Genomic DNA, 27,470 nt, shown 5'->3' on the forward strand with positions numbered 1-27,470 from the left:
TGAAATTGAATTGAAATTGAAATGAAATTGAAATGAAATTGAAATGAAATTGAAATGAAATTGAATTGAAATTGAAATGAAATTGAATTGAAATTGAAATGAAATTGAATTGAAATTGAAATGAAATTGAAATGAAATTGAATTGAAATTGAAATGAAATTGAAATGAAATTGAATTGAAATTGAAATGAAATTGAATTGAAATTGAAATGAAATTGAAATGAAATTGAATTGAAATGGAATTGAAATTGAATGGAATACATTTTATTAGCCAAGTGTTTATACCTACAAGGAATCTGCCCTTGGTGCTTTGCTCACAAGGGCAACAACACTCTCTGCCACAGAGGGTAGTTGAGGCCAGTTCATTGGCCATATTTAAGAGGGAGTTAGATATGGCCCTTGTGGCTAAAGGGATCAGGGGGTATGGAGAGAAGGCAGGTACGGGATACTGAGTTGGATGATCAGCCATGATCATATTGAATAGCGGTGCAGGCTCGAAGGGCCGAATGGCCTACTCCTGCACCTAATTTCTATGTTTCTAACACGATATACAGTAGACAATTAAAAACAAAACATTATAATTTAAACATGTGAAGAATAGAATGAAATAGCAGAGCAGGAGAGTGGTGTGTCCCAGACAGAACAATGACATTCTAGCTTGCTGCAGCACAACACAGGATGTAAACACATAGTGGTTACTGTAGCTGTAAACTGGGCAATAGCATTCCCCCCCCCCCCCCCCCCCCCCCCCCCCCCTCCCCCCTCCCCCTCCGTCATGCGCGGCACCGACGTGAACGGGAGGGAGCGCGTCCCCATGCGTACTGACGTCACCGAGCGTGCGCGTCGCCGTCTCCCCGCCCCCTGTCTTCCGCCGGAAGTGAGGGTCAAATCGAGCGGCGTCGGTGGATCGGTGAGTAAGTGGGGGCGAGGGAGGGGGATGGGAGGGAAAGAGGAGGGAGTGAGAGAGGGGGAAGGGGGTGAGGGAGAGCGGGGGGGGAGTGGGAGATGGGGGAGAGGAGGAGAGGGGGACGTGAGGAAGGGGAGATGGAGGAGGGAGTGGGGGAGTGAGGGAGTGGTGATGGGGGAGGGAGTGAGGGGAGATGAGGGGGGAGAGGGTGGTGAGAGGAAGGGGGAGGGGAGAGGGTGAGGGAGAGGGGGGGAAGTGGAGGGGGAGGATGGGGGTGAGGGAGGGGGTATGAGGGAGAGGGGGAGAGGGGGAGGGGGGTGGTGAGGGAGGGAGGGTGAGGGAGGGGGGGAGGGGAAAGGGGGAGAGGGGGGGGGGGGAGTTGAGTGGGAAGGGGAGGGGGGGTGAGGGGGATGAGGGGGGGTGAGGGAGAGGGGGGTGGGAGGGGGGAGGGGGGAGGGAGAGGGGGGAGAGGTTAGTTGGAGGTGGAAGAATGGAGGGGAGGAGAGAGGAGAGGGAGAGGAGAGGAAAATGGGAGAGGAAATGGGAGAGGGAGATATGGGGGGGTAGAGAGGAGGGAGGGAGAGCAAAGGGAAGAGTGAGAGAAGGAGAAAAAAAGAGGGGAGAGATGAGGGAAGGGAGGACGGGGGGAGGGAGAAGAAAGAGGGGGAGAGGGTGGAGGGGGGAGGGAGGAGGGTGAGGGAGGGAGGGAACAGGGAGGGGGGGGGGAGGGAGGGGAAGGAGGAGGACCGGTGGGGTGAGGGAGTGGAGGGGAGGGGGAGGTAGAGGACAGAGGGAGGGGGGAAGGAGGAGAGGGAAAGGGAGGGAAAAAGAGAGGAGGGAAGGAGGGGAGAGGGGAGGGGAGAAAGGAGAGGGGGGGAGAGTGAGAGGGAGGGGAGAGGGAGAGGGAGGAGAAGAGAGGGAAAGGGGGGGGAAGGGAGGGGGGAGGAAGAGGAGGGGAAGGGGGGGGAGGGGGGAGGGGGGGGAGAGGGAGGGGGGGAGGGAGAGAGGGGAGAGAGGGGGGAGGGGGGGGGAGGGGAGGGAGGAAGAGGGGAGAAGAGGAGAGGGGAGAAGAGGGGGGGGAGAGGGAAAGGAGGAAGAGGGGGAGAGAGGGAGGAGAGGGGGGGGAAAGGGGCGGGGAGAAGAGGAGGAGAGGGGGGGAAAGGAAGGAAGGGAGGGGGAGGAGGAGGGAGGGGGAGAGGGGAGGGGAGGGGGGTGGGGGAGGAAAGGGGGAGAAGGAAGAGGGAAATGGGAGGAGAAGGGAGAAAGAGAGGAGGGGAAGGAGGAGAGAGGGGGGGGGGTGAGGGAGGAGAGGGGAGGGAGAGAGGAAAAAGGAGGAGAGAGAAAAAGGGAGGGAGAAGGGAGAGGGAGGGGAGGGAGAAGGAGGGGGAGAGGGAAGAAAGGGGGGGGAGAGGGAGAGGAGGGGAGAAAGGAGTGAGAAGGGGGGGGGGAAAGGAAGAGAGGGGAGGAAGGTAGGGGGGTGGTGAGGGAGAGAGTGGGAGGAGGGGGAGAGGAAAAGGAGAAAGGGGTGGAAGGGAGGAGAGGAGAGGGGGTGGGAGGAGGGGGAGGAGAGGAGGGGGAGAGGAGGAGGGGAGAGGAGAGGGAGGAGAAGTGGAGGGAGGGGAGAGAGGGTGAGGGAGGAGGAGGAGAGGAGGGCGAGGGGGAGTGGGTGGAGGGGTGGTGAGAAGGAGAAAAAAGGTGAGGGAGTGAAGGGGAGGGGGAGGGAGCGGGGAGGAAGGGAAAGGGAGAAAGAGAGGGGGAGGAGAGAGGAGAGGGGGGGGAGGGGTGGGAGAGAGGGAGGGGGGGAGAGTGAAGGGCGAAGTGGGGGGGAGGGAGGGAGAGGAGGGAAGAGAGGAGAGGAGAGGGAAGAAGGAGAGAGGGGGAGGGGAATCGGGGGGGGAGAGGGAGGGAGGGAGAGAAGAAAGGAGGAGAAAAGGGGTAGTGGAGAAAAGAGGGAGGGGGGGGTGAGGGAAGGGGGAGTGGGAGAAATGGAAGGGGAGGGAGGGGAGTTGGGAGAAAGAAGAAAGGGGGGAGGGGGGGGGAGTGAGGGGAGAGAGAGAGGGGCGGAGGGGAGGAAGGGGTGGGAGGTGAAGGGAGGGAAGAGGGGTGGGGGGAGAGAGGGGGAGAAAGGGGGGAGGGGAGAGAGAGGAAAGGGATGGGGGGGGGGGAGAGGGAGAGGGAGGGGGAGGGAGAGAGGGAGGGGAGGGGGGAGGGAGGGATGGGGGGGAGAGGGGGGATGAGGGGAGGAGGGGAGGGGGAGAGGGGGGGGGAGAGGGAGGAGAGGAGAGGAGGAGGAATGAGAGGGAGGAGGGGAGAGGAGAAAGGAAGAGGGAGGGGGGAGGAGGGGGAGGGAGGGGGATGGAAAGGGGGGAGGAGGGGTGGGAGAGGGAGAGGGGGGAGGGGGAGGAGAGAGGAGTAGAGGGAGGGAGGGAGGGGGTGAGAAGGGGAGAGGGGAGAGAGGGGGGGGGGAGAGGGGAGGGGGAGGAAAAGGGAGAGGGGTAGAGGGAGGGGAGGAGAGGAAAATGAGGGAGAGGGAAAGAAGGGAGAGAGGAATAGGGAGAGGGGGGGGGGGAGAAGGGGGGGGAGGGGAGGGGAGAGGGAAGGGGAGAGGGGGGAGTGAGAAGAGTGAGGGGAGAGAGAGAGGGATGAGGGGGGAGAGGGGGAGGGGGGAGGAGAGGGAGGAGAGGAGGGGTGATAGGGAAGGAGAAAGGGGGGAGAGGGGGGAGAGGAGAGGGGAGGAAGGGGGGGATAAGGGGAGAGGGAGAAAGGGAGAGGATGGGGAGAGGGGGAAGAAAAAGGAGAGGGGAAGGGGGGTGAGGGAAGGGAGGGGAGGGAGGGGGGGGGGGTGAGGAGGAGGAGAGAGGAGAGAAGGGAGGGGGAGGGGAGGGAGGAGGGAGGGGGGGGGGGAGGGAGGGAGGAAAAAATGAGGAGAGAGAGGGTATAGAGGGGGAGAGGGAGGGGTGGGGGAGGGAGAGGGGGAGGGGATGAAGAGGGAAGAGAAAGAGGGGAGGGAGGAAGAGGGGGAGGGGAAGGGAAGAGGATGGGGAGGAGGGGGGAGAGGAGGGGGGAGGAGGGAGAGGAGAGGAGAGGGGAGGGAGAGGAGAAAAGGAGAGGAGGAGAGGAGGAGGGGGGGGGGAGAGAGGGAGAGGGAGGGAGGAGAGAGAGGGGGGAGTTGAGGAGAGGGGAGTTCGGAGCGCAGAGGGAGGGGAGGGAGGGAGAGGGGGGAGGGGTGGGGCCGAGAGAGGGAGAGAATAAGGGGAGAGAGGGAGGGGGGGTTAGGTTTGCTAGACAAGTACAACCTAGGGGGAGAAGGAGATAACATCTGAGGGACAGAGAGGAGAGAGAGAGGAGAGAGGGAGAGAGAGGGAGAGAGAGAAGAGAGAGAGCGAGGAGGGGGAGGAAAGGAGGGAGGGAGGCGGGAGGGAGAGGAGAGGAGAGAGGGGGGAGGAGGGAGAGGGAGAGGGGGATGGGGAGGGAGGGAGGAAGAAGAGAGAGGGAGAGAGGGAGAAGGGGGAGAGAGGAAGAGGAGGATGGGGAGAAAAGAGGGGAGGAGAGAGGAGAGGAGGGAGGAGGAGGGAGGGGGAGGGAGGAGGGGGGGGAAGGAGGGGGGGAGAGGGAGGGAGAGAGAGGGGGAGAGGGAGAGGGAGGAGAAGGAAGGGGGGGGAGAGGGGGAGGAGAGAGGAGGGGAGAGGGGAGAGGGGAGGAGCGGGGGGAAGAGGAGAGGGAGAGGAGGAGGGGGAGGGAGAGAGGGAGTGAGAGTTTTCTGAGGGGAAAGGGGAGGGAGGGGGGGGAGGAGGGGGAGTGGAGAGGGGAGGGTGTAGAGGGAGGGAGGGAAGGAGAGAGGGGGGGTGGAGGGAGAGGGGGGGAGAGAGGGGGGGTCGGGGTGGAAAGAGAGAGGGGTGAAGGGGTGGGGGGGTGGGAGAGGGAGATGAGGGAGGGAGAGGGAGGGGGGGCGGGGAGAAAGAGGGGGAGTGAGACGGGGAGGGGTGTGAGAAGGAGGGAGGGGAGGGAGAGGGGAGAGGGGGGGGAGGGAGAGGGAGAGGGGAGAGGAGGGAGAGGGAGGAGGGGTGAGGAGAGGAAAGAGGGGGGAGGGAGAGGGGGGAGGGGTGAAGGGGATGAGGGTGAGGGAGAGGGGGGGAGAGGGAGAGGAGAGGGAGATGGGGGGGGAGGGGGGGGAGGGAAAAGGGGAGAGGGAGGGAGGGGAGAGGAGGAGAGGAGGGGGTTGAGGAGGGGGGGGAGGGAGGGGGGAGGAGGGAGCGAGGAGAGGGAGAGGGGGAGAGGGAGAGGGAGAGGGGGATGGGAGGGGAGGGAGGGGGAGGGGGAGGGGGGGAGGGGGAGGGAGGGGGAGGGGGATGAGGTGAGAGGGGGAGAGGGTAAGGGAGGGGGGGAGAGGGGGAGGGGAGGGGGGGGAAAGGGGAAGGGAGAGAGGGGGAGGGAGGGGAGAGGGAAGAGGGAGAGGAAAGAGGGGAGGGGGGGAGGAGAGGAGGGAGGGGGGGGGGGAGTAGAGGAGGGAGGAGGGGAGGGGAGAGGGGAGGTAGAGGGGGGAGGGGGAGAGAGGGGAGGGAAGAGAGGGGGGGAGGGGAAGGGGATGGGAAGGGGGGAGAGGGAGGGGGGGGGAGAGGGAGGGAGGGGGTGAGGAGGGGGTGAGGGAGGGAGAGGGATGGAGAGAGAGGGGGTGAAAGAGAGGGAATGAGGGGGAAAGAGATAGAGAGAGAGAGAGTGGGAGAGAGGGAATGGGAGAGGATGAGGGAGAAAGGGACAGTGGGAGAGAGGGGGGGAGGAAGGGAGGGGGGGGGAGAGTGGGAGAGGGAGAGAGAGGGGAGGAGAGGGGGGGGGAGAGGGAGGGAGGGGAGAGAGGAGGGAGGGGGGAGGAGAGGGGAGGAGAGGGGAGGAGAGGGAGAGGGGGGAGGAGAGGGAGGTGAGGGAGGGGAGAGGGGAGGGGGGGGGGGAGAGGAGAGAGGGGGTGGGAGAGGAGAGGGGGGTGGGGAGAGGAAGAGAGGGGGGAGGAGGGAGAGAGGAGGGAAGCGATGAGGGAGTGGGATGAGGGGGGGCAGAAAGGAGGGGAGGGAGAGAGGGAGACGGGAGGGGGTGAAATGGAGAGGTGAGGGAGAGAGAGGTGGGGGAGGGGGCGGGGGAGAGGGGGGAGAGGGAGGAGGATGGATGAGGGAGAGGGGGAGGGAGGGGGAGGGAGGGGGGGGGAGCGAGGGAGAGCGAGAGGGAGAGAGGGGGAGGGAGAGGAGGAGGTGAGGGGAGAGGAGAGGAAGTGGAGAGAGGGGAGGGTAGGCCTGTGATGGAGGTGAGGACATTGGGATTGGGTGGAGGGGAGAGGGACAAGGGCAGATGAGTGGGGCAAGGGATGAGGAGGAGAGGGGTATGAGAGGAAGTTAGGGGTTTGCAGACTGTTATTTATGAGTCTATGCTGCATGCAGTTCAGGTATGGACATGCAGGTATTGACTTAATTTGATGATGCAATTGTAAATGAAACTGAGCCTTGTGCAATTGTCAGCAAACATTCCAACCTTGGCCTTTTTGATGGAAGGCAGATCATTGAGACAGAGGCTACAAATGTCTGAGCCCAGGTCACTGCCCTGATTAACCTATTCATTCATTCAACTCCTGCACTAATGTCCTGGATGGGCAGGTTCATCTGCAACAAAGAACATTCTCTTCAGGCGAGATGTATTTCCAGCCATTTCCATTGACTTGGGGGCTTCGTGAGGCTGGTTGGTTGTTGCCACATTTGGTGTAATGGAAAAGGATTTCAAAGGCAGTCACTCACTTCTCTGGAATACACAAGTCAACTGTATTTGTCACAAGATGTACAGTGAAATGAAAGTGGCAATGCCTGTGGATTGTGCAAACCAACAGAACAGACCAGTATTTACACTTTAGAAAAATAAAAAGACACCACACAGCAGTAAATTAGTTGCTGGTGAGATTAGAGTTTACGGTCCTCATGGCCTGTGGGAAGAAACTCCGTCTCATCCTCTCTGTTTTCGGGTGTTTTGCTGAGATTGTAGACGTGAGACCTTTTCCAGAGTATGCTGTGCAGTTTTAGTCTTCATAGCAAGTGCAGGACATTGTTGCCAGGAGCCTGTGACATTGGTTCAATGGTTTCTTTATTGTCACGTGTATTAGGTACAGTGAAATACATTGTTTGCATACATCTTCGCAAAACTATCCCCATACATAAGCACAGTCACCCTAACATTGATGTTTTAGATGATTCCTAGGGGTGTTTTTCGAGGATGTGAGGTGAATGGTTCAGTCAGCAGTCGGGAAGAAGCGCTACTTAAGTCAGGACTCCCAGGCTTTCCAACTCCTGTATCTTCTGCCATAAGGTAGAAGAAAAAATAGGAATGGCCAGGGTGACGGGCATTGTTAACGGTACTTCCAGCCTTCCTCATGCAATGCACCATGAAGATGGACTGGATGGAAGGAAACGATGACCCTGTGATGGACTGTTCACCACTGTGCAGGTTCAGGTAGTCAAAAGCAGAGTAGTGGCCATATCAGGCTGAGGTGCATCCTGTCAGAATATTTTCTATAGCTCATTTCGAGAAACATAGAAAATAGGTGCAAGAGGAGGCCCTTCGAGCCAGCACTGCCATTCATTGCGATCATGGCTGATCGTCCACAATCAATAACCCTTGCCTGCCTTGATTCCACCAGCCTCTAGAGCTCTATCTAACTCTCTCTTAAATCCCGATGGAGAGAATCCCGTGATCATGGTCTCCTTAGCTTCTTTCTGTCAGTAAAACTTTGGAACTGCTGATATATTAAAATGTCATGATGAAAGGTGGTCAGTTGTGTCTGTTTTCCTGATTTATGTCTTTGTCTGTTTTAGGTTACGTTGTCAAGGTTTCTTGCTCAAATACATTTCACTAATTTTCCAACCTGAAGTGCATTCCAGAGACTGAGGGAGCCATGCTGGACCGAGATCTCGGGTGGGTCAAACGGAGCGTTCTGCTGCTGATGTGTTATCTCGTGTCCGTCTGCTTCTTTCCATTTATTAGATGTGTCTTCCAGATGGTGTTTGAGAGTGATATGTGACTGTCAACCAGGATAGAGGCTGAAAGACAGGATCATTTGACTGTCAGATGTGGCTGGCGTTCCTTGCCCCCTTACAATGGGTGGTAGACAAAAATGCTGGAGGAACTCAGCGGGTGCAGCTGCATCTATGGTGCGAAGGAAATAGGCAATGTTTCGGGCCAAAACCCTGAAGGAAATAGGCAACGTTTCAGGCCGAAACCCTGAAGGAAATAGGCAACGTTTCAGGCCGAAACCCTGAAGGAGGCAACGTTTCAGGCCGAAACCCTGAAGGAAATAGGCAACGTTTCAGGCCGAAACCCTGAAGGAAATAGGCAACGTTTCAGGCCGAAACCCTGAAGGAAATAGGCAACGTTTCAGCCCGAAACCCTGAAGCCGAAACCCTAGGCAACGTTTCAGGCAGAAACCCTGAAGGAAGTAGGCAACGTTTCGGCCCGAAACGTTGCCTATTTCCTTCGCCCCATAGATGCAGCTGCACCCGCTGAGTTTCTCCAGCACTTTTGTCTACCTTCGATTTTCCAGCATCTGCAGTTCCTTCTTAAACCTCCTCACAATGGGTCCGTTGCTGACCAACTTAAGCAGCCAGTGGACTGGAAGAATATATCGTAAAGTTTTACAAGGCCAGAAATGTGGAGAGCAAGATCAGGCTGGTGCTTTTTATTGCAAAAAAAAAATAAGAACAGGGACAGCTTATCATAGGCCAGTTCAAATAGTGGGATGGTCCTACAGCAGAGCTAATGTAAGGCAGATAAACCTATAAAGTAATTTCTCAGAAGCTTCTTCAACCTGGATGCAGAAATGTTTGCAAGTAAGAGTGAGCCATGTGTTATAATGGTTCTGGTCAGAGACATTTACCCAGAAATTCACAGATCATTGCACAAAAATTTGAGATACGGAATAAAATCAGCTGGAATATATGTGGGGCAAGAAACTTGAATAGATAAAGACGTTTTTTTTTTACACACGTGTAGATAGTGTGGCTTTGCATTCCAGAATATCTCCATACGGACTGTTTTGTAGGATCTTCCTACAATGTAATGTAGAGGTCACCTGGAGTTTAGGGGAACAGTGTTGAGCCTATGAAGACCAGCTAGATGCACAGCTAAGATAGGGTGAAGGTCTGGCTGTGGGTGAAGACACAAGCTCCAACAGCAGATAACCTGCATCTGTGCTATAACTTATGCAATGTGTTGTTATACCGTGTTATCCAGGAATGCTTGCACGCGTAAGTTAAATGAGGCCAGCTTGCAGATATCGAATCAAGACAAGTTCATCGTTTCACGACGGGAGCCAGTGTTACTTTTAACAAGTGTGCTAAGCAGATTGTACTAGTTGCTTGTGGAATGGGCCGCTGCGATATATGTGACTAGCTGGTGTTATTGCCGTTTAATGATGTTGAATTTAGTAAAGGATGAGGCAGGCATTCAGCATTAGGATTGAGAATTGACCACTTACAGTCCACTGTGTGTAATATGTAGCATAGTACAGGAATAGACCGTCTAGGCCCATGATATCTGTGCCGTACGTGATGCCTAATTATATGAATCCCTTCTGCCCACACGTGATGCATATCTTCTATTCCTTGCATATTCTTGTGTCTATCTAAAAGCCCTTTAAATGCCACCTACCGCCCCACTCCTGGCAGCAGCACCTTCCAAAGTGCACCACCATACCCTTGTCTGGATTAAACTCTATCTGCCATATCTCAGCCCAAATCTATAATTGATAATCATAGAATCCTGGAGTCTTACAGCTCTTTGGCCCAACTTGCCCACGCTAACCAACATGCCCCATCTACACTCGTCCCACCTGCCTGCGTTTGACCCATGTCCCTCCTTGTACCCGTCTAAATGTTTCTTAAACAGTAGTTCTTTCTACTTTGACAGCCCTCTTGGTATGGTTTTGAACAGAGCCTTACAATATATAGGACATTCCCCCTAGCATTTATTACAGATTAGTTACTAAAGCTTAGTTGTGGTTTGTCTGCAGTTTGAGTGTGTGGTAATTTGATGAATCGATCAGAACTTTGATGCCTTAAAAGGAATCCTAGACTGGGGTTGTTTTGAACTTGTGATAGCAGAATATTTGGATTCCACGTGGAAAGTGTAGAGTATTGTTGCAAACTATATTTGAATCCAGCTTGCTGTTAATGTTTAGTTCTCAGCTCAGTGTGGATCAGCAATGCAAGCAGTGTAGTGTCAAATTTGGCAACAGTACACGGATATGAATATTTTAATACCATAAACAAAGGCTGCTCAATTAGAGCTTACTGTTGAATTTATAATGGCCAGTCTCTGTTAACGGAGATTTTCTTTCATTTGGTGTGAATATATTTAATGCCTGTTGGTTACTATTTTTTCTTAGTCAGAATTGGAACAGCAAGTCCTGCAGGAATGGCTTGCAACATTGGAATGCTGGGAGTATGCACTAACACATGGTCATGGGTTTCGACATTTAATCTATCAAACTGCAGACTTAACTCTGAGGGATCTGTATCTGTCCGTGCACCGTCCTTAATATATGTCCAGCATCTTCCTTATTGACCAGTTCACGGTAGCACAGCCTCAGCTCTCAGGGGAAGGCTTGCTACCTGTGCTCAGCTTTGTGGGAGTGCATGGCCCAGGAAAAGTACAGAATGTTATCTTTAAATGAAAAATACTGGTACTGAGTGCAGCAGCAATTAACGTCACCACTTTCATCTTCATTTGTAGTCCGACACCGTCTTATCCTCCTACATATCCGGAGCCCAGTATTGGGTAAGGACATTTTGGTTCCGTTGTTTGGTGTCTTTGATGTATCTCTGCAGGAGGGGACCTTTCATTTGTTACATATCCACATTTGTGACCTCTGTACTTTATACTTTAAAATCTTAACATCTGTGATTTTACTTCTGCCAGTAAAGCAATTCAGTGAGAATTTGCCAAAAAAAGTAGATCTCTGCTGGTGAACTAACTGATTATAGACCTTGTCTGTGATATGTATACAAACAAACCAGCGGTATATCTGCTGTACATTGTGAGTGAAGTGAAAATCAGAACCTTGTTTCCCGGTTCAAAGTATAATATCAGATACATAATTGCTTTCATAGTCAGCTACTATCTCGATATCATCATTGTTTTTGTTATGGTTCTTTAATTCATATAATACTCTTCAGTAGCAGGTATATATTTCTACCGGATAATATATATTCTGGACCCATTTCACCGTTTTTAATTCCTACAATTTCAGAAGACACACACCTTATATGTCGCAGCCAGAGTATAGGATCTATCAACTCAACAAGCGCCTCCAGAACTGGACAGAGGTGAGTCATTCCAAGCCAGTTATTCAGTAAATGTTTAAAGAAGTTGTAACTGTCCTCCCTAGAACAGAGGACAGAATAGAAGCCATATCGTCACAGCTGCTTATTAGCTTATCAATAAATAAATAACCACAAAATAAACTCAAAAGTTCTTAGTCCAACCAGAGAAGTTCATAGTTGAGCTAAACTATTGTGTTATTGTTCTGCTTGTATTATAAGAGAGATGGGAATGAGAACTGGTTGGAGGCAGTTCCATAGAAGTTGCGAATAACCCATCATGTATCCATCCCATCAGGAGGAGAAGCTGCCTGCAGGAAATACCGATTTTTATCTTTTTTTTTTAATTTTCTCCTCTTGCCCATTATTAATAATAATAATAATAAACTTTATTTTGGACTTAAGGGACAACATTACATAAATTAACCTACAAACCTGTACGAAAACTGAAGATCTCGGATAAAACCCATGGGGAGAAGGTACAAATTCTGTACATACAGCACCCGTGGTCAGGATCGAACCTGCATCAGCTGTGTCATAGTGTTCAAGGGCTTGATGTTTGTTGGGAAGAAACCGTTATTTAGTCTGGTGGTCATGGTTTACGGAGTTTGGAATTGAGACAAGTCTTACAACAAATGTTTACAGTATTCAGCTGCCCACTAATTCATTGTAGTTGAAGGGATAACAGCCTGCATGCCTCAGTGTTTCTCTTTTGATTTAATTGTTGTGCTTCCCTGCATCAGATGGCAGTTAAACATGTTGTTTGGGTTCAACAAATGTTAAGGATGAGTACACTGTGGGTGTGATTTTTGTTTTCTCACTCCAGGAATGTGACAACCTTTGGTGGGATTCTTTCACCGCAGAATTTTTTGAAGATGATGCCATATTAACTGTGGCCTGCTGCTTGGAAGATGGCCCAAAACGATACAGTGAGTATTTCCTAGTCACCATGTATCGGACAGGTACGTGGATAGGACAGGTTTGGAGAGATATGGACCAAATGCAGGCAGGTAGACGAGTGTAGCTGGGACATGTTGGCCGGAGTGGGCAAGTTGTTTCCACATTGTATCACTCTATACCCTGAACATGTCAAACAAATGACACCAACGTCAATTTGAAAATCCATCCGATGAAGCAGTTAGCCAAGGAAGGCTGTGCTATAATGTCATGGCTCAAAGATTAGCATGGATAAACATGAATCACTGGTCAACTATCGTAAAATGACTTCTGCAAATATCCTGTACATCAATACAAAAGTGTTTCGTTGTCATTTGAGCTGCAACAGATGAAATTTGCAGGACATGTACTCAGAATGTCACCATAACGTGCACCTAAGATAGCAATGACCTGGCAGCCTGATGTAAGAAGGAAAAGAGGCTGACCAAAACTCACATGGAAGGATTTGGAAGCCCAGGACACAAACCTATCGAGGGTGGGAGACGTCACACATGACCAAACAGGATGGCAAAAGCTTGCTGCCCAATGTACTCCACAGTGTGGGAGGAACCAAGTCTACGGAAAGTGAAGGTCTTACTTGCAGCAACTTTATGGGCACGTTGGAGCAGCAACAACAAATAAATGTACAATGAATTATCTGTTATTCTCAGTAAACCAGACCATGAAATTGCAAAAAGCAAAGTACGTCTCACAACAATAGTAGTGTAATGTTCATAGTGGTTCGTGGCTGAGGTAGCATCATGCAGAGTAGTTCAGAGACCTCGTGGTTGATGGGGAGGAAGCTGTTCTTGAATCTGGGGGTAACAATTCTCAGGCTGCCTTACTTTTATCCCCATGGTTGTAGTGAGAAGAGAGTGTGGCCAGGGTGGTGTGGGAATCTGATTGGACAGTGCTCCCTGCATCCTCTGGACAGTGGGGAGGTCAGTACCTGTGATGACTGAGCAAAGTTGTCCATCTGCTGCTATTTGACGGTAGACAAATCGAAGTGGCTCAAAGTTATTACTGAGATTTGGGTCATAACTGCTCTCACAAAGCCCTTCATCACAAAGGCCATGAGGGCCACTGGTCTGTAGTCCTTGAGATATGTCACCATGCTATTCTCGTGGATGTCCATTTAAAGCAGGTGGCGATCACAGGCAGAAGAAGTGAGAGGTGGTAAATGTCCTGCAACCTTGAACACAAGACGCAGCTGGAGCAACTCAGCGGGTCAAGCTGAAACGTTACCTGTCCACTTGAATGAATGAATGACCAAGTATTCACATACAAGGAATTTGCCTTGGTGCTCCGCGTGCAAGTGACAACATGACATACAGATTTCTATCCACGGATACAGATTTCTATCCACGGATGCTGATTTCCTCCAGCTGTTTGTTTTTATTCCCTCAGCAGCTGGAAAATGCCAACACACTGCAGAACGTTAGATTGTTTAAAGTTCATTGTGAGATAAAACCTGGTTTACAATCTTGTAACTTATCAGTTTTTGTCTCTTATTTCTAAGCAATTGGGCGGACCCTGATTCCTCGCTATTTTCGTAGCATCTTTGATGGTGGAGCAACTGATCTTTATTTTAACCTGAAGCACTCGAAAGAATCATTCCATGGCAACCTGGTGATCCTGGACTGTGATCTGTGCAGCATGGTCACACTACACAGCAAACCTATCTTCACCAAGGTAGGATAAGCAGGTACATCCATCAATGGTGGGTGGTGTGAGTTTTTGCCATTTACCTTGTACACACAGATAATGAACCAGGAGGGCAGATGGACACAAAATACCGGAGTAACTCAGCGGGACAGGCAGCATCTCTGGAGAGAAGGAATGGGTGATGTTTTGGGTTGAGACCTTTCTTCAGAAGAAAGAAGAGGGTCTCGCCCCGAAACATCACCCATTCCTTCTCTCCAGGGATGTTGCTGTCCTGCTGAGTTACTCCAGCATTTTGTGTCTACGGGTTTAAACCTGCATCTGCAGTTCATAGAAACATAGTAAATAGGTGCAGGAGTACTTCGAGCCTGCACCGTCATTCGATATGATCATGGCTGATCATCCAACTCAGTATCCCATCCCTGCCTTCTCTCCATACCCCCTGATCCCTTTAGCCACAAGGGCCACATCTAACCCTCTTAAATATAGCCAATGAACTGACCTCAACTACCTTCTGTGGCAGAGAATTCCACAGATTCACCACTCTCTGTGTAAAAAATGATTTTCTCATCTCGGTCCTAAAAGACTTCCCTCTTATCCTTAAACTGTGACCCCTTGTTCTGGACTTCCCCAACGTCGGGAATAATCTTCCGGCATCTAGTAGTTCCTTCCTACACAGGAGGGCAGGCATTCTGTATCGTTATTTTTCCTAATTTAATTTGTCCTCTGGGTCTCAAATATGGTGTAAACTTAAAAAAAAAAAAACTCCTGAATGTCCACAGTAGAGAGGTGATGAATTTGACCTAATTAATTTACAAATACTGTCAGAAAATCAATTCCAAGCTGTAAGTATTTGGACAACTTTTTAGTTTAAAGTCTTGTTTGGTGTTTAATTGAGAATTCTGGTCGAAATTGTAGGACAATGAATCAACAGAGTTTTGGTGTCAATAGAACAAGGTTGCAGAATAAGAATGTACACAAAAATGCTGGAGAAACTCAGCGGGTGCAGCAGCATCTGTGGAGCGAAGGAAATAGGCAACGTTTCGGCCCGAAACCCTTCTGGGTTTCGGCCCAAAACGTTGCCTATTTCCTTCAGCGTGAAGAAGGGTTTCGGCCCAGGAACGTTGCCTATTTCCTTCGCTCCATAGATGCTGCTGCACCCGCTGAGTTTCTCCAGCACTTTTGTGTACCTTCGATTTTCCAGCATCTGCAGTTCCTTCTTAAACACTGCAGAATAAGAATTATGTTTTGAATTTAGGAGCCGGCAGAGAGCAAGTTTGAAGGAACTTGGTAGTCTTGACAAAATAAAGAGCAGTGAGGTGAGCTGGTTTTTAGTCTGAAGAAGGGTCTCGACCCGAAATGTCGCCCATTTCTTCTCTCCACAGGCACTGCCTGTCCCGCTGAGTTACTCCAGCATTTTGTGCCTACCTTTGATTTAAACCATCAACTTTCCTGCACATGAGTTGTTTTTTAGCTTGTACTTGCTTGCTTGTTTCCTCAGGTGTGCACGGAAGGTCGCCTTTACCTGGAATTTACCTTTGATGATTTGATGCGCATTAAGAATTGGCATTTTAATATCAGACAAAACCGCGAGCTGCTGTCACGTAGCATCCTCGCGACACACGTGAGTGTTGCAGTTTTATTTATATGTGACGTGCCGGCACCCGTCATAGTCCCAGCAGGTTGCCGAATATTTTCAAAATGTTGAAATCCAGCAGCGACCAGAAAAAGGTGCGACTCTTTGGGCGACTACTCACCACCATACAGGTGTCACCCCGCGGTGTTTGGTGGTGAGTAGTCGCCCAAAGAGTCGCACCTTTTTCTGGGCACCGCTGGATTTTCAATATGTTGAACATTTTTTGGGGACCGGCTGCGACTATGACAAGTGCTGGGCAAGTCGTGCAAGTGGGACAGACCCCTTTATGGGTCCCAAAATATTCTTTTTGTTCAATGAAATATTAACTTGTGGTTGTTGTGAAATGTACGGTTAACGATGTTGTAATTTGGTGTTTGTGACCCCGTCACGTTGTTTGTTTCAGGCCCAGGATCCTCCAATGTTGGAACAGTTATCCAACAGCATCACCCGCTCTGGTCTCTCCAACTTCACTCTCAACTACCTCAGGGTAAGTGTGATGAGAAAGCACGAGCCTAGGTCTGTGCCATACAGTGTGGAAACAGTTGTGGAATATTTCAAACCCAGGTGGACAACGATAATCTTCCCAAACAGGAAGATTTATATTAATCGATCATATTTGTGGCAGAGTGTTTTCCGTGGAGTTTAACTCGTATGAGTGACATGTAATGGAAGTGCAGGAAACTTCAGTAAGAGGTAACTGCAGCGCATCTTGTGCTCAGGACTTTGCTCCGATAACTGATAACGCACTTGGTCTAACCTTCAGAAATCTTGGTCTGATTATGTGAATTCTTTTTTTCCTTTTATGCAACCCAGCTTTGTGTCATTTTGGAGCCAATGCAGGAACTGATGTCCAGGCACAAGACCTATAACCTTAGCCCTCGCGACTGTCTGAAGACCTGCCTGTTTCAGAAGTGGCAGCGGATGGTGGCTCCACCTGGTAAGTGGTTGAAGGTGCAGAGGAGAGGCGTCAGACTGCCGGCAGCTGGGTGTATCTGTAGAAAGTTCAGTTTAGTTTACCGAGGTACAGTGAAAAGATGCGTGCTAACCAGTCAGCAGAAAGACAATACATGATTACAATCGAACCAGGGAATAAGGGAATAATGTTTAGTGCAAGGTAAAGCCAGTAAAATCCAACAAAGATAGTCCGAGAGTCACCATTGAGGTAGATAGCAATTCAGGACTGCTCGCTGGTTGTGGTAGGATGATTCAGCTGCCTGGAACAGCTGGGAAGAAACTGTCTCTGAATCTGGAGGTGTGTGTTTTCACACTTCTATACCTTTTGCCTGATGGGAGAGGGGAGAGGGGAGAAGAGGGAGTGGCTGGGATGCAAGCGACCAATGCCTGGGAATATCTACAACACCTGGCAGCATCTCTGAACAACATGGATAGGGAGGTTTTGATTCGGGACTGAAGTATTTACTCCAGACCATCTTTCTTTCACCCATTTGCTGAAAGTGTGTATGAACATTTGTGCTCCATCACTGGGGAACTAATGTCCGGCACACATAATAATTTGCAATTGCTGTTCGGCTTTTCTTCTTGTCTTCACCCAGCCGAACCTGTCAGACCGCCGACCGCTAAGCGGCGAAAGAGGAAACAATCTGGAGGCAACGTGGCCACTGTAGGGGCGTCCAGTACCAGCAGTGGGGCCAGCAAAAGGAAGAGCAGCCCTGCCACAGGCTTCAGTCTGTCCACTCAGGTACCTGTAAACATCCTTCTGTAAATGTGTTGAGCACTGTCTTGACTGTCACTAACACTGTGAAACCAGCTGGCCTCTTTACACACACACACACACACACACACACACACACACACTATGGGTGAGTTGGGGCAGTTTGCAAGCAACAGGTCCATTAGATCATTGAGGCGGAGTCTTGATCAGTACGGATGTCGGGGGTTATGGGGAGAAGGCAGGAGAATGGGGTTAGGAGGGAGAGATAGATCAGCCATGATTGAATGGCACAGTAGACTTGATGGGCCGAATGGCCTAATTCTGCTCCTATTACTTATGACCTCATGAGTTCAATGTGCTGGACATAAGTGAAGCTTTCTGCCTTGGATTAGATCTCTAGTTTCTTTCCTAGTACAGAATGTACATGCAGTGGACAAGCCTCATGTCCCGTTAATGTGGAACAGATAAATAACAAGTGTGTTTAAGAAGGAACTGCAGATGCTGGAAAAATCGAAGGTGGACAAAAACGCTGGAGAAACTCAGCGGGTGAGGCAGCATCTATTTTTCGGGTCGAGACGTCACCTATTCCTTCGCTCCATAGATGCTGCTTTCGACGTTTAGTTTAGAGATAAACATGGAAACGGGCTCATCAGCCCACCGAGTCCACGCGGACCATCAAATGTTCACACTAGCTCTATGTTATCCCACTTTCCCCATCCACTCCTGACACACTCGGGGCAATTTATAGGATGTTGGTGTGTGTGCTTTATCATCATTCCTTACAACGACAGTGATCGCAACTTCCACTGAAGTGTGGATGGCCGTTGGCTCGCTAGGAGCTCATCCGCCCTTTGACAGGTCTTGTCTTTGGTCCTGCTGGGGGTCCACAGCCCCCTCCTCACCTGGCAAACCAGGTGGGGGAGACGGTTTAGTGGCCGACTATGCGACCATGGAGCAGGTAGCACAGGATTACATGGTACCCGTGGCGGGGGGGAACTCCCCCCGACCTGACAACACTAATATACAGTTTGGAATAAATAGTTGAAGTTGTGGTGAAATGTAATTAAGTTACAGTTCCTATGCAGCTCTACAAAGACGACCTTGTAAACTGTAATGGGGTTCTTTGGATTAAGTAGGAGAATAAAGTCGAGGAACAGATAAATGATATGCTAGCCAAACTAGAGGATGAAACATGCCAATAAAACATCTCGATAAATAGAGTTGCCTGATTTCCTACTTAAGGTGCTGTCATTTACCTCAGAACCCTAGACTTAACTCGGCAACCAATTCCTTTTGGAAAATAACTAAGAAAAGCCAAGCATTTTTGGGTCTGAATGGAAAATCAACTTTGTTACATTTCTTGTCACATCCACCAATTGGTTCAGTGAGATTCGAGTTACAGTACAGCCATACGAATAAAAAGGACAGAATACACGATAGAATCTCACATGAAGATCCCCCACACAGTGGAATCAACGTTTCCCCACTGTGAGGGAAAGCAGTACAGTTCAGTCTCCTTCCTCTCTGTTGTAACTATGGTGTGAGTGAGTGCTGTGTAAACAGGTCTGCTGGTTTCATGTGTGGGGCTGTGCTTGAGATGCCTATATAGATGGGGTAGCTAACCAGCCAGCTTTGACACCCTCACATCCTCTCTGGCAGCTGACTGGCCTTCAACCATAGAACCATCTTCAAACACACCGAACAGTTTGTGATTGGAGATGGCGGCTGCCCTTTCTGAAGCTGTCAGTAGTCGCTTGTACTTGCTTTCTAACAACCGTGTCGAATGTTTAATTAGTCCTAACACTAAATGTTCTAAGGTGTGGGAAGTAAGGTTTATGGAGGTGTCTGTTTTCGGTGTAGTACTGACCTGCTGTGTTCTTTACATGGTGAGATTTATGAATTATTATAGCTTTACACTGCTACTAAAAACCACAAGCACTCACTGACCTAAAGCAATGCAGAACCATCACTCCTATTGATCTTGTAAACTCCAGTTGCAATCTCCCTTTTAATCTGAATTATTCCTGTCTTATTTTTTGCTGCCTTAAAGCCCTACTCTGCAATGAGGGTTAGGTATATCTGTGGGTATGTGAGTGTTAGAAAACTGAAAAACTGTGATAGTGGCTCCTTTTTCAGTGCAGACCAGTTGAACTAATTTAATGGTGTGTAGCTGATAAGTTACACGTAGCAGCTGCAATCTTGGTTACAGCGCAGGTCGAGGGCAAGTCAGTGAGTCCCAGATCCTAGGTAGACAGAAATGCTGGAGAAACTCAGCGGATGCAGCAGCATCTATGGAGCGAAGGAAATAGGCAACGTTTTGGGCCGAAACCCTTCTTCAGAGTCCCAGATCCTGAATGGTTTGGCTCTGCAAAACTCTCAGCTGCCAGGGAAGTTAATAGGTTGTTGATCGGTTGATTGGCTACTTTTCTTGTTTTAGAGGGACAACATTTTCATCACTCATCCTGCAAGGCCCAGTTTGTGTCACCAAAGGCTTCCATGAAATTAAATGAGATAAGAATAATTGGATCAATCAGTCTTTACAGAGAGAGGTAATATGATTGTGTAAGAAAGAACTGCAGATGCTGGTTTAAATCGAAGGTGGACACAAAATGATGGAGTAACTCAGCGGGTGAGGCATTATCTCTGGAGAGAAGGAATGGGCGACGTTTCGGGTCGGGAATTCCTTCTCTCCAGAGATGCTGTCTCACACGCTGAGTTACTCCAGCGTTTTGCGTCCACCTTTGAAGTAATATCATTGGCTCCTTTCCTCATTCTGGATTAGTAATATCCTGCGGTCAATGTTCAGTCCATCTTGATACAGTAAGGATTAATATGTGTTACTAGCGGACATTACATTGAGAGTGGTGGACGTCAGTGACCAATATCATGAACAAGGTAGACAAAAATGCTGGAGAAACTCAGCGGGTGCAGCAGCATCTATGGAGCGAAGGAAATAGGCACAAAACGTTGCCTATTTCCTTCGCTCCATAGATGCTGCTGCACCCGCTGAGTTTAACATAGAAACATAGAAAATAGGTGCAGGAGTAGAGGCCATTCGACCCCTCGAGCCTGCACCGCCATTCAATATGATCATGGCTGATCATCCAACTCAGTATCCCGTACCTGCCTTTTCTCCATACCCCCTGATCCCTTTAGCCACGAGGGCCACATCTAACTCCCTCTTAAATATAGCCAATGAACTGTGGCCTCAACTACCTTCTGTGGCAGAGAGTTCCAGAGATTCACCACTCTCTGTGTGAAAAATGTTTTACTCATCTCGGTCCTAAAGGATTTCCCCCTTATCCTTAAGCTGTGACCCCTTGTCATGGACTTCCCCAACATCGGGAACAATCTTCCTGCATCTAGCCTGTCCAACCCCTTAAGAATTTTGTAAGTTTCTCCAGCATTTTTGTCTACCTTCGATTTTCCAGCAACTGCAGTTCCTTCTTAAACACAATGTCATGAACAACATTGACCACACTCCTTTGGATTGATTGAAATTCACATAGTCTTTTAAGCCATTATTGTAGAACAGGGGAATGAACCACAATTGCCCACGCCAAGCCTTTGCTAAAGAACACAGCAGATTTCTGCAATTTACTTTCAATAAAATATCTTTTACAAAAAATTAAAAAAAAACAAATCAAGTCATTCTCAACTATTAAAAAAAAAAAAACAAACTCCCAAATAAACTCTGCTGAGGATTTGCATGTGGCGAATAAGTACAGAATGAGTTTGGCAAGACCAACTTTTGATTAAGATTGCCCTCTTCTCTTGCAGGTTCAGCCTGAGAGTAACTTGCTGAGCTAAAAGGGTCGGGTTTGTGACCCTGCTCCGGCACTGGGCCAAACTAGAACGTTATTAGACACTAGGTGGGTCTCGGCAGCTGGGGACAAGGCAGACTGCTTCGAAAACTCAGAAGATTGGTTTTTGTCTTATCCTCCATGTTGTAGATACAGAGAGGTACAAACCTACTTAAAGGGATCATTTTAATACTGTTAGGATTTCCCCCGAATCTAACCAAATAAGTTCTATTCCTTGAATCAAAAACCAGCCTTTGATTCTATCCGTGCCTGGTTTGGTAATGGGACTGAGTGACAATGAATGGCCTTGAGCCCATCAGCATTTAACTCTGCACTTTGAGAATCAGACTCATAAAGCTCATAGCTTGTTCTTTTATGGGGGAAGAGACAAACTGAGCAATGCTGTCCTTGTTAGATCAGAGGTCATTCTATTTTTAACTCCAGATTTGGCCCTTCCAGAATTCAGCGGTGAATTACTGGGTCAGGGCTATGTAGCAGTCCAAAAATGTTGAGAACCAGTTTGCACAGGGTTAAGGTCATTTAGTTTCCAGGTCAGATTTTGGCCAGTTACTGGTGTACTTTTTACACAGAAAAGCCTTTTTTTTAAAGTAACTTTTATGCACAGTGTAGCTCTTTATAACTTTGGAGGTTTGTTTGGAATAATCCAGATAAACCTTAGTCATGAATATTGGTGCAGACGACCCTGGGGGGGGTGGGGGGGGGGGGGGGGGGGGTGGGGGGGGGGCATGATACTGGAGGTCAAACAAGTCCCTGATGTAACTCTGCCCTACCCAAGAAAGGTAACAGGAATTGAACCCGATGAAAAAAGTTAATGTCCAGATCACATCTACCTCTCTCCCACTTCATGTACAATTGAGTTAACTCCAGACTTTTATTTTTTTAAAAAGCTTCCCTGAACAAATTATTGTAACAAATAGACATTGAATTATGAGTGCAAAGAAGATCGTCGTGTTGGAGCTGCACCCTAAACAGACATCAAGTGTAGCGGAAATTTGGTAGATGGGTTGTCCAGCATTTTTGAGATTTTTGTATGTTTTTATGTCCAATTTGTATCCATAAGTATCCAAGATATTAAAATTGTCAGTTGTGTAGAGGCCTGACCTGATCCCAACACTAAAGGGGAATCAGTAGACATTGGTAGGGTGCCAATAACACTATCAACACTGCACGGATGTGGGGCATTGATGACTGATTAGAAAGAAACATTATCGTACACGTACATTATGATCCACGCAACATCATGATTCACGAGACAAATAACTACAGATGCAGGAATCTGCAGCTAATAATACAACTGGCGGGTCAAACAGCAAAGGATTGGTCAGCATTTTGGCTCGGCTATTGACCCATTGAGGTTTTTTTTTGTTGCATTTCAACTGGACCCATGTTTTTCTTCAGAAAAGGTGTCTTAATAACATGTACATGCAATGCTTTCCTTAAACTAGTCATAGCCTGCAGGCAGAGGGGATTGTGTGTAGGATGGAACTGCAGATGCTGGTTTACACCGAAGATAGACCCAACATGTTGGAGTAGCTCAACAGGACAGGCTGTATCTCTGGAGTGAAGGAATGGGTGACTTTCTTCAGATTGAAGAAGGGTCTCGACCCAAAACGTCACCCCTACCTTCTCTCCAGAGATGCTGCCTGTCCCGCTGAGTTACTCCAGCATTTAGTCTTTCTTCGGCAGAGGAGATTAGTTTAATTGGCTATCTAGCACTTTGGACTGTTCTCAAAGGGACATGAAAGGTTCTATGCAAATCTAAGTCTTCCCAGAAAATGTTCTCAGCACATATGGGTATAAAGTTCAGGGCATTGAGAAGAAAATATTGGGACTATTAAATTAACCTCGTGTGAAATCGGGTTAGGAAGTGGTGCACACAACATAGGGAGTGCAGCCCAGATACCCTTCCAGCCCACAATGTTGCCTAGATAAACTAATCCTATGTGCTTGCACATGATGTATATCCCTCCATTCCCAGCTTTGATGCGGAGCATTGCCTCTCTTGCTGTGGAACGGGATGAGATCTTTCTCAGCAGTCAAAGCTGTTCCCATTGCAGAGAGCTCCATTAGAAGGCCATTTACAAATCTTCCCTCAGAGAAGCAGATATGCTCACGTGATCAATCTGATGCTCCAGGCGACTCGGCTAACGTTTTTAAATGGTATTTTTCCGCACAGAAGTAAAGACACATAATATAAATTTGAGAACAAAATTAATCTTGCTGAAGCCACTTTTCACATTACTTAACTCTGACAGCGGGAACAAATCTTTGACCTAGTCGATAGGTTTTATTTAACAGGACCAACCTCCCCACACGCACAAACACACACACACACACACACATACGGACAGCGTATACACACACAGACAGACACACACACATACACACACACACGCACATACACACAGACAGACACACAAACACACACAGACACACATGCACAGACAGACGCACACACACACACGGACACATACACACACACGGGCACACACACATGCACAGACAGACGCACACACGGACACATACACACACACACACACGGGCACACACACGCACAGACGGACACACACGGACACACACACGGACACATACACGGACACGGACACACACACACATATACAAACGGGGACACACACACGGACATACATACACACACACACGCACACACTAGCAATAAAACCAAATTGTCTGGGCCTATTCCTCCCATTCCACATGTACGTACAGAATCATTGGGTTATATTCAAGGAAAGTGCTTGAGTTGATGCTGAGTTGAAGTGTGAGGAAACAAAGTACTTTTCTCTTGTGGTCTTTGCTGTGGTTTAATCGCTGCGACCTACTCATTGTAGGACGTTATGGTTGTGGGTGAGCCAGCACTAATGGGTGGGGAGTTCGGTGACGAGGATGAGCGTCTAATCACGCGGTTAGAGAACGGCCAGTATGATGCCGCCAATGGTATCGATGACGACGACGACTTCCGTAACTTGCCAGCCTTGGGGAATAGCAGTCCCTGGAACAGTAAAGCACCATCGAGCCAGGAGAGCAAGTCCGATAACCCCACATCTCAGTAACCGCACTGACAGCTCTAGTAATTATCTTAAGAATTTGCAGGGACTGATGCATTCGAAGGTTTAAACCCCTTGGGGCACAAGCAAGTATTCAGTTGTGAACAAAATGTTTCTTGAACAGTGATCCAGGGCATAAAGTAAGTGCATTACTTTTGTTTATTGTTGGGGGGGGGGGGGGGGGGGGGGGTGGTGAAACTGCATCCATTAGATGTATCGCATTGAATAGGGTCCTTCAATGTAGGTTCAATACCCAATCTAGCCTGCCTCTGTGGAATGCAACCATGAGGGCTAGGCTTGTTTCCTGCTCCTTATTCCTATCCAGTTTCTGAGAGAGCGCTGCTTTGACGTCTCACTGGGACGGTAACGGGCTTGGGGTCAACAGTGAGTTGGGAATCGCTCAGTCTGCTCACGCTTGATGCGTTCCACTTGAGTGAAGGGTGATAGTGAAGAATCACAATGGCAGTGAAACTCTCACCACTGAGGGTAGTGACATCTCCCACCACTAAGACAAGAGTAACAGCAGAAAAATCAACGAGAAAAGGCTGACCAAGGGGATTGACACCTCCACATTGGCCTCTAGCAAGAGGTCTGAATTCAAATTCTAACCTCGCCGTTAGTTTCACTGAGACTTGTGCAGCGCTTTCTGCCACATGTTTAATAGAGGGCTTAGCTTCAATATATATTGGACGCTGCCATGAACTGGACTCCCAGTTGATTGAATAAGGGGTGTTTGATCAATCGTCACTTCCTCGTTTAGCTGGTGAAGGGATAGCTAACTAGCTCTAATTTCAGAATGTACTTTCACATTTTGAAACTTGCTGAATGAACATAGAAAATAGCAGCAGGAGGAGGCCCTTTGGCCCTTTGGCCCTTCGGCCCTTCAAGCCAGCACCGCCATTCAATATGATCATGGCTGATCAACCAAAATCAGTGTCCCGTTCCTGCTTTTTCCCCAACACCCTTAGCCCTAAGAGCTAAATCTAACTCTCTTGAATACAATCTGGTTGCATTATTCAAGCCCTGGTAGAATGTTTCTTTTTGTATTAGTAGAACTACAAGTATTAAGAATGACATTTAATGTAATTAGTTGTCAGACCCCAAAGTTACCACGTTAGTTACATTCCTGTTTTTTTCCTTCTGGTTTCAAAATGTGAAAGCACTAACTGAACCTCCTTGTAATCTGGTGGGAGATGATTCCGACCCATTGATTCTTCCTAACGGAAAATAAAATCCAAGGTTTTCTTCCCAGAAAATGTAATGCAATGGTAACCCTGGATATTCCATCAGTGCATTTAGCCCAGTAAAGTAAGTGGGAATATTTTTGAAGTGCTCTGTTGGAACTTCCTGTAAACGCGGACCAAGATTTTAAACAGAGGGCGTTTGTTTAATTTGTGTGTGATTCTGATATTAATGCACTTATTTCTGCCCTGCAATCAACTGATACTTTGGTGGTGTTCTGTATGATACTGTAAATGTAAAATGATGATGAATTGATTTTATTGTAATGCACGGGTTGATTTTTGACTTGTACAGTTTATCTTAATTGAAATTGTTTTGGACCCCATTGTCAAAAAAACAAGTAAATGAAAAGTTGCTCCTTAAATCCCATCAGGTTTTCAAATAGTTCCACGTAAATTAAGTAGAGGAACTTTTCCCACAGTCATTTTTGTCCCGCTGGTGAAACAAATCTGGAGTCAAGCTTTATCACAGTGGAAGGTTCACTCCCTTCTGCGAGCTCTGCCCTTCTCCACTCCCGCCCGCCAACCCCAACAGCTACGGAAGTTCTGGAATTTCTTTGGGAATTTTCAGGAATTCCAGAACTTGCTGAGATATGAATGATGGCTTCACGGTCAGTTTTTCCTTTGTCATTTTTTATTTCTCCCGTCTGTTTAGATCCTCCATGCCATGCACCACTCTTAGGCTGAGAGGACAGACTCCTGATCCCAGGCCGCTGACAGTGTCGCTGTTGCTCGGCATCTGAGAGGCGTGTGAGAACGGTCCAGGGCTGATGCTCACCGTCTCCCCGGAACTCGCTTCACGGGAGAATTGTGAATGCAGAACTACATCCGGTCAGTCCACAGCATGGTGTCGTGGAGTGCAAGTACACACTGCACAACTCGTAACAACCATTGTGTAGGAACGAACTGCAGATGCTGGTTTAAATCGAAGATAGACACAAAACGCTGGGTAACTCAGTGGGATGGGCAGCATCTCTGGAGAGCAGGAAAGGGTGACGTTTCGGGTCGAGACCCTTCTTCAGACTTGAGGCTGAACAAGGGTCTCGCTGAGTTACTCCAGCATTTTGTGTCTACCTTAACAACCATTATCCCATTTCCTGTCACATAGATAGTGATTGGCGACCTTTCATAAAAGAACAGTCGACTTGTTAAAAATAAAATATTAAATACGTCCGACTACAAGAAAATTTGGACGAGTAAATGAATGCAAGTGAAAAAGGGAAATGAACAAAGGGAGTGTCTTGTCCATTTACTGTTAATATGTCACTAACGGAGCCAGTGCTGATTGTACAGTACATGTTGAGCTGTGCAGAAGGGTCCTGCCTGCGATACTGATAGACCTACACTTTGGATGCAGCAGCCCACCTGCTTCTGATAAGTGTTGCCCAAATTGGACTCTGCTGCATTGTGTAAAAATAGAAAAACCCTGGAGAAACCCTCAGACCCAGCAGCGGGGGGGGGGGGGAATCAAATCAACCTGCTTCAGAATTAATTATGCCGAATATCCATTCCACTGTCTTCCTCTGGGATTAAAAGAGGGGAGGTTTTCCCCCCACCCCCCCCCCCCCCAAAAAAAAAAGGTGGTAAAAATCGCTATTCAAGGATGTCAAATGTATTTTTTATTTGGGGCAGCTGTGCACCTCGATCTCCGGTTGGTGTGGCAACAGGATGGTCATTTTAAGTCTTCTGCACATCTCACACTTGAACTTGTTACTGAAGCTTGTGTCCTTGTGAGACCGGTTTCCGTGGGTTGGGTGGTAGCAGGGCAGTTCCCAGCATCAGCTATTCCCTTTTATAACCTGTTAATAATTTGTGCTTTGTCTTTATAGTTTTTTGGGGGATCAGATTTGTCTCCCGTATGTAAATATGTTATTGTCAGCTTTAGATGGACTTCCAGGTCACTGCTCTGACATGTCCACTACCATGCATGTCATTCTTGATGCCCAATAAATGCATCCTGATGTGCAACAGATGCACGGGTGCAGTCAGACTGACACACCTATATCCGCAGTGAGAGACGCATCTTGTGTGTCTTTGGGATATTCAGTGTATTGAATTATCTTCAGTGTGTCTGTAGCTTTATCCCAAATCATCATGTGTTGGTTTGGATCATTACCCTGTTATTGAGAACCAATGGACAGAGCTGAGAGAATTTCTCCCAGTGAAGAATAAACCTCTCTCCAGT

General features: G+C 48.6%; 1 protein-coding gene across 4 annotated transcripts; it reads left to right on the forward strand.

Moving 5' to 3' along the window:
• Positions 1-817: 817 nt before the first annotated feature.
• On the forward strand, positions 818-26,749 carry LOC129713380 (LIM domain-binding protein 1-like). Of its 4 annotated transcripts, none has more exons than XM_055662397.1 (11): positions 818-909; positions 7,752-7,851; positions 10,666-10,710; positions 11,183-11,258; positions 12,079-12,181; positions 13,708-13,880; positions 15,352-15,474; positions 15,890-15,973; positions 16,300-16,423; positions 17,040-17,185; positions 25,941-26,749. In XM_055662397.1, exons 2-11 carry the CDS (start codon positions 7,832-7,834, stop codon positions 25,965-25,967), a joined length of 921 nt encoding a protein of 306 aa, XP_055518372.1. In that variant the 5' UTR covers positions 818-909; positions 7,752-7,831; the 3' UTR covers positions 25,968-26,749. The 4 variants fall into 4 exon arrangements, with proteins under 4 accessions (XP_055518372.1, XP_055518369.1, XP_055518371.1 ...); XM_055662394.1 differs by lacking the exon at positions 25,941-26,749 and adding an exon at positions 23,829-24,222; XM_055662396.1 differs by lacking the exon at positions 25,941-26,749 and adding an exon at positions 20,939-21,674.
• Positions 26,750-27,470: the final 721 nt, after the last annotated feature.

The sequence above is a fragment of the Leucoraja erinacea genome, chromosome 35 (genome assembly GCF_028641065.1).
Source record: "Leucoraja erinacea ecotype New England chromosome 35, Leri_hhj_1, whole genome shotgun sequence".
NCBI lineage: Eukaryota > Metazoa > Chordata > Chondrichthyes > Rajiformes > Rajidae > Leucoraja > Leucoraja erinaceus.